Below are 6,929 nucleotides of genomic sequence, written 5' to 3'. Positions count from 1 at the left end.
GTCTCAAAAAACCAAAATAAAATAAAATAAAATAAAATAAAATAAAATAAAAATTAGAACTTCACCAGGCGGTGGTGGCACACGCCTTTAATCCCACTTGGAAGGTAGAGGCAGAATCTCTGGTCTACAGAGCGAGTTCCAGGACAGTCAGGGATACACAAAAAAGCCCTGTCTTGGAAAAAAAAAATTAGAACCTCTTACCAGGCATGGTGGTGCATATTTTTAGGTCAGCGTGCCTGGTCTACATAGTGAGTTCAAGGACAGCTAAATAGTGAGACCCCTGTCTTGTGAAATGAATAACAAATAACAAGAACAACAACAACAAAAAAAACCTCTCTTCAACTAAACTCCCCCAACTCCAGGTTATTCCTAGATTGATCACTGGCTTTTTTGGAACAGCCTGATAAAATCAATCAGTTCTAGTCTATTTGATATTATCATTTTGTTACACAGGGCAGGAGAAATAGCTCAGTTGTTCATTGCCTGGCTGGTTTTGATCCCTAGCATAATAAATAAAAGTTAGGCCTGGGGATGTGGTTTAGTTGAAAGATTGCTTTGCTTACCTAGCAATGCACAAAACCCGAGCTTGATCCAGAGCACCTCACAAACCAGGCTTGGTATATATCCTTGGCAGTATACCTAGAATCTAAGCATCTCGGAGGTAGAGGCAGGACTATCAGAAGTTCAAGGCTAAGGCCAGTGAGGCAGTTCAAAGAGTAAAGGTGCTTGCCACCTTGGTGACAAGGCTGACAACTAGTGTTTGATCCCTGGAACCCACATGACTTGGAAAGAACTGACTCCCACAGATTGTACTCTGACGTTCTCATGCACACCATGGCAAACTCACATACATAGACAGACAGGAAGTAAATAAAATCAGTTAAAAAAAAGTTCAAGGTCATCAATGGCTGTGATGTGTGAGACACTCTGCAATTGGTGTGACAGAGACGTACAATTAGCTACCCTTCTACAGGAAAGACAAAACAGTCAGAAACAAACTCAAGTAGATACGGACTCAGTATAAAACGAAGTATAAAACAAAGTCTAATAGAGATGTGCCGGGTAGTCAGTAAAACCTAAACCCCCTGAAGTACTTAGGAACAGGAATGCCTTTGTAAATAAAAGCCAGAGTATATGTAACTTTACCATCAGGAAACAAACAAAACCTACATTTAAAAAACAAAGAAAGAAACTGAAGCAAGAAATAAAAATACTGGCAATATATACAGCAAGAGGTAAACTATTTTAATTGTTTTTTTAATAATGAGTTCTTAAGAATTCTAATTCAAGGGCTGAAGAGATACCTCAACAGTTAAGAGCATTGGATGCTCTTCCAGAGGATTTAGGTTTGATTTCCAGCACCCACAGAGGCTCACAATTGTCTGTAACTCCACTTCCAGGAGATCCAATGCCTTCTTCTGGCCTCTGCAGGTACCAGACACATACCAAGATATATATGTAGGCCTAACACCCACAAACATTTAAAAAACTCACGTTAAAAAATACCAAGAACTTAATAGGACAGCAATGGGTAAGACAGTTGCTGTGTCCCCGGAGTGCTTCAACTCACCTCCCCAGCAGTAATGTTTGAAAGCAAAGCCTAGCACGCATGATTAGGATGGGATGGGCTTCAGCTCACCTTCTACCATGTTACCATCCTTCTGAAAGATCCTCTCTTCGCACCACTGGCAGTGGATCAGGTACTGGATTTTCTTGGCAGTCTCATCTGCCGAAGTAGGCCCCCTTAAAACCCGCACAACTACCAGAACAAAATGTTCCAGAGCCACTGCGAACAGCACTTCTATGCCTTTGTTGCATCGCGCTGCAGCTCTGTCAAAAAAAAAAAAAAAAGCCACAAGCTATTTTGATGGCTCTTCATTTCCTCTGTATAGCACTGTACTGACAGAGCTAACCTAACAGCAAACTATGGGTGGACTGTGGGAAACTCCATCTTTAGTAACAGTGCTTCCAAAGGATCACTACCACGACTCACACACAGACTGAAATACAGGAAATGAGGGTTGTTAGTCCAGGTCTTCTGTCTCTAGACATTTCCCCTTCAGAATAGCTTGGGACTGTAGCCTCTGTCATTCCACATGACTCTTCTCTGTAATCATGACCACTAGTCTGAGTTTAATCTAGTTTGTACTAAAAAGCTTCTTACAACCACATGCGTTTACTGACTACTGACTGTATGCAGGATTATTTGCTAGCTGCTGACTATGCAGTGAGAGCCAGTCAAGGCCCTTTCCTCTGCGGTTGTGTGGACTCTCTGGATTAGCCACTCCCAAGCCTGAGTACACAGCATCATGTGTGAACTGTGCATCAGGGTTGCTGTTCACTTCACACATGCTGAAGCCCGAGGAGTACTAAGAACCTGTAATTACGCTGAGGTAAGAATTTGCACGGGAATGCCACAGAACCTGTGTTTGGGTGGCAAGTGAATAGGCTGATCATCCATTATGATATTCTAAGTAACAAACTGCATTATTAAGTTATTCTTACAGGGGGCTGAAAAGATGGCTCAGCAGTTAGGAGTGCTTGCTGCTCTTGCAGAAGACCTGGGTTCATTTCCCAGCACGCACATGTGGCTCACAAATGCCTGTAACTCTAGCTCCAGAGGATCTGATGCCCTTTTCTGACTCTAGTGGGTTCCTGCATGCATGTGGCAGACACATCCACACGTACACACACACACACGTACACATGCACACAAATACAAAAATAAATATTGAAAATATTTTTTTGTGGCATAAAATTCTGTATATGGTAGATAATAATCTTTCTTTATTTCAACAGTTCTCAATTCCTGGGGTGACACAGAAAGACCTTCCATTTTACTAGGTCATTTTCAGAATCAAGTTAGAAGTCATCACTTTATTCAGACTATTCGAAGATGAAAAGATCTTTCAAATAGCTTATAAATCTAAAAATAACTTTTATTTCTCCTTTTTATGTTGCTACCTCTTCCCTACTCCTGTAATCATTGAATTAAGACAGATCTGAAATTAACTTTTACTTTCTTTGTTTCTCTTTTGTATTTCAGATATAAATGTTTAAGTTCTAACAAAACACAAGAATAATAGGCCATGAAAATGGCTCAGTGGTAAGAGTGCTGCTGCTGGCCTGAGAACTGAGGTTGATCCCCAGGCCCACATGGTGGAAGGAGAGAACCGACTATTCCAAGCTGTCCTCTGACCTCCACACATGTACCTATAGAAATACACATGAAATAAATGAATACATGGAAAAAAAAAGACCATAAAATTAAAACCACTAAAATTAATCAAATTAAAATTACATATAAGGGATACAGAATTTAAAAATTCACGCATATTTTCAAAAATAAGCATTCATTCATAGTATTATCTCTTTAAGATCATGAGACACACTAAAACATTAGGAACACCATTGGCAATTTGGTACCTTGCCACTGCAGCTACGACAATTCTGGCTGCTAGTTCCTTGTAATACTCTGTTCGGACAATGTTACATCCATAGTGACGCCGGGCAACATGCTGTGCCTTGGCATATAAGGAACTGATATCTGTAGAAGTCACTGATACTATGCCAAGGTTTCTTACGTTTCTGAATGCAGAGTCTAGGTAGTTCACTGATGTTCCAAAAGGGTCTAGGTGTCTAAAATCAGAAAGAAAACAGACATATCTGAATTTATATCGATAGGCCACAGGATACCAATGTTATTCTAATGATGAAAGTCCACAGGTTCAAAAGTAGTTTGCCAGCCAGGTGTGATGGCAACACACCTGTAGTCTAGCACTGAGGAGGTGGAGGCAGGAGGATTTCCAGTTTGAAGTCAGCCTAGGCTAATAGGGAGACTGTCTCAAAAAATTGAGGGGGAAAAGTGTACTTTGCCAACCTCTTTTAAATATTTAATTAGGTTTTAAAAATAAATAAAATAGTCAGTGACATGTCAAACACATGGAACAAATTAGCCTAAGAGAAAAAGTTCATTCCCAGAAAGTCTGAAATTTTTCTTATTGGGAATCTCAGGCCAAGGCCAAAAACTGTATTAAAATAAACCACTACAAGTTTCTTTAATTTGAAAGCACCCACCTTCAGTAGACCTGTTTAATCTACTTGACAAATGTTTTTCACTTACATGAAATCAAAAGATCTCAGGTGCATCAGTACATTGGCGTCCATCCTGGTCACCTGGATATCACCAAGAGTGTCATCTTCCTCAAGGGCATCACCCTCTTCTTTCTCCTCACTGTCTACCACCACTTTCAATTTGTTTAAGTGGCAGTTTTTCTGAATCAAAGTCACAGAGTTTTCATTCAAGTCATTAATTGTAACTTTGACTGCATCTCCAAGGTGTTTTGCCCATTGCAATCCCATTATTCCTTGGGAGAAAATGGGGGAGAAGACAATAACTGAAATGGTAGGCATTTTCTAAGTAACGTGTGCGCACACACACATACACACCCGCTCCAAATCGTCATGTCTATGAATCCCAGAATACAGTATGCTAACAGGGTGATACCCTGCTGAAAAAGATGGCCAGGTGAAAGTCCTGCTGCTCAAATTTACCCTCAAGCACCATAAAAATAACAAAGACAATGTACTTTGATTATAGCCTGGGCTGGTCTTCAAATATTTTATTTTTTAGGCAGGGTCAGTAATTCTTGAACTCACAGACATCCACCTGCCTCTAACTTCCAAATGTTGAAATCAAAGTCGTGTGCCACAATTCCCGGCTGGCTATGAAACATTAATCCTCTTATTTCTGCCTCCTTGTGTGCAGGGATTGTAGGCATGCACTAATATGCTCATCTCCCTTAAACATGAAAAATAACTTCCAGGCCAATGAGATAGCTCAGGAGGCAAAAGTGTTTTCTGAGCAGCTAGATAATGATTTTGAGGTCCAGAACCTATGGAAGAAGGAAAGAACAGACTCTCCAAAGTCGTCCACCCACCCTCCCTGCCACATGCATGCCCACATTCTCACACATGCACAACTACAAAATGAAATACAGAAGAAATAACCTTTCTAGGCCAAAATTTCCAAACAGCACACAGGCACACTATTGTGTGGTAAAAGGAACAACTTTGTATATGCAGTAAGAACTCACTTGGGTAGCTCATTCTGTAGCTACTAAAAAGGGCATAAAGAACATTTTCTTCCTTTTTTTATTTTACATCTTTTATTCATTTAAATGTGGTACATTTACACAATGGAGTTACTCAGCTGTAAAAAACTGACATCATGAAATCTGCAGGCAAATGGATGAAAGTAGAAAATCATCCTGAATGAGGTAACCCAGACACAGAAAGACAAGCACAGCATGTACTCACATAAATGGATACTAGATGTAAAGCAAAGGGCAACCAAGCTACACCCCACAACCTCAGAGAAGCTAGGTAAAAAGGAAGACCCTAAGAAGGATGCATGGATTTCCCTGAGGGGGAAATAGATGAGATCTCCTGGGTAAGCTAGGGGTAAGGAGAGGAAGTAGAGGGGAGGGGGTGGGGGATGAGAACTAAAACCATTTTCTAACTGGAAATAGTGACATAAACCCAACTGACATGCATCTCTAACACACCATCTGAAATACTGATACCTTCTACATACTTTTGTACAAATGGAAATAAAATCTTGTCTATTGTTACAGACTTTATGTAATTTTTTTCAGACTCTCATATTAAACTTGTGGGATAAATTCTAAGACTGTCATTTTAGGGGAATAGACATGTAGAGAAACTGACACAGAGCTACCAACAATTTACAAATATACTAAAAAGAACAGAATAGTAGTGACTGCTCTGCCGGAGCTGCTTTTAGTGATGCTGGTCCAGGATATCTGACTTTCAGAAGATGGTTGAGAAGCCAATAAAAAGAAAATGGTGCCAGGTCCAGAAGTTTATAAAAATGTTGAATATACCTTTTGTAGGCATCAGCTTTAATATTTTCAGATTTTAAAAGGTAAAGAACAGAATATGTAAGGAAGAACATGGCAATAAGTTTGGAAAAAGGTTCATGAATGAGACAGAAATGATGGTGGAGCACTTTAGACTTCAGGTAATCGAGACGCTGCTGCCAACTGCAGCATCAGCACATGGAGCTCAGAGACGGCTGCTGTGTGACATGGGAAAAGGACTGTGAACACAGAAACTAGTGCAGTAGGCGCGAGAGGACAGGAGTGTGAGTTACATTATAAAAGACAAATCAGGCTGGGCATGGTGGCACACGCCTTTAATCCTAGCACTTGGGAGACAGAGGAAGACAGATTCTGTGAGTTCAAGACTAACCTGGGGTACATAGAGTTGTGTGTACATACACAAAGAAAACCCAAATCAGAACAAAACTGGTGGCTGATTTGATCATGAAAGAGTGAATAAAAAACTGAGTTGGGGAGAGCTCAGTCAGTCAAATGCTTGCATACAAACATTAGGATGTGAGGTTTAATCCTCAATAGCCACATGAAAAGCCAAGTATAACAAGTAAGGATCTGCAATCTGATCTCTGGGAGGTGAAGATAGGGTTCCTGGGGGCTTGCTACTCAAGCCAGTCTACTCAACTCAGTGAGCTCCATCCAAGTTCAATGAGATCCAGACTCAAAAGACAAGGTAGAGAGCAATTGAGGAAGAGAGCCAGTGTTGACCTCTGACCTCTGCACATACACACCCACATGTACATATACATATATATACCAGACAGAAAAACATAATTCAAAGTTCACATTTCAATGGCTCATCTTAGAAGGATTACCTTATTACTACTACCATTTTAAATGGATATCTTACTAAACAATGGTTTTAGTACTAATAATACAATGGAGATGAAACCTAATGCTTCTATAGCATTTCCTTAGTAAGTACTGTTCCAATGACTTTATGTGTATTGAGGTTTAAATCTTTAATACTTGTATGGGTATTATCCCCTGTACCCTTTTTTTTTTTTTTTT

At 40.0% G+C, this 6,929-nt stretch overlaps 1 protein-coding gene across 2 annotated transcripts in view; it reads right to left on the bottom strand.

Moving 5' to 3' along the window:
- Nucleotides 1–6,929, bottom strand: part of Trmt1l (tRNA methyltransferase 1 like) — a 31,371-nt gene that overhangs the window by 8,026 nt on the left and 16,416 nt on the right. For both annotated transcript variants that reach the window (XM_013352562.2, XM_013352563.2), the window contains exons 8-10: nucleotides 4,124–4,367; nucleotides 3,427–3,639; nucleotides 1,640–1,830 (exon numbers count right to left, since the gene is read on the bottom strand). In XM_013352562.2, the coding sequence (XP_013208016.1) occupies nucleotides 1,640–1,830; nucleotides 3,427–3,639; nucleotides 4,124–4,367 (648 nt within the window). The remainder of the gene's footprint in view (nucleotides 1–1,639; nucleotides 1,831–3,426; nucleotides 3,640–4,123; nucleotides 4,368–6,929) is intronic.

Source organism: Microtus ochrogaster, assembly GCF_000317375.1.
Source record: "Microtus ochrogaster isolate Prairie Vole_2 chromosome 6 unlocalized genomic scaffold, MicOch1.0 chr6_random_2, whole genome shotgun sequence".
Taxonomy (NCBI): Eukaryota; Metazoa; Chordata; class Mammalia; order Rodentia; family Cricetidae; genus Microtus; species Microtus ochrogaster.
The sequence above is the reverse complement of the archived record's forward strand: the minus strand, read 5'-3'. Positions and strand labels throughout refer to the sequence as shown.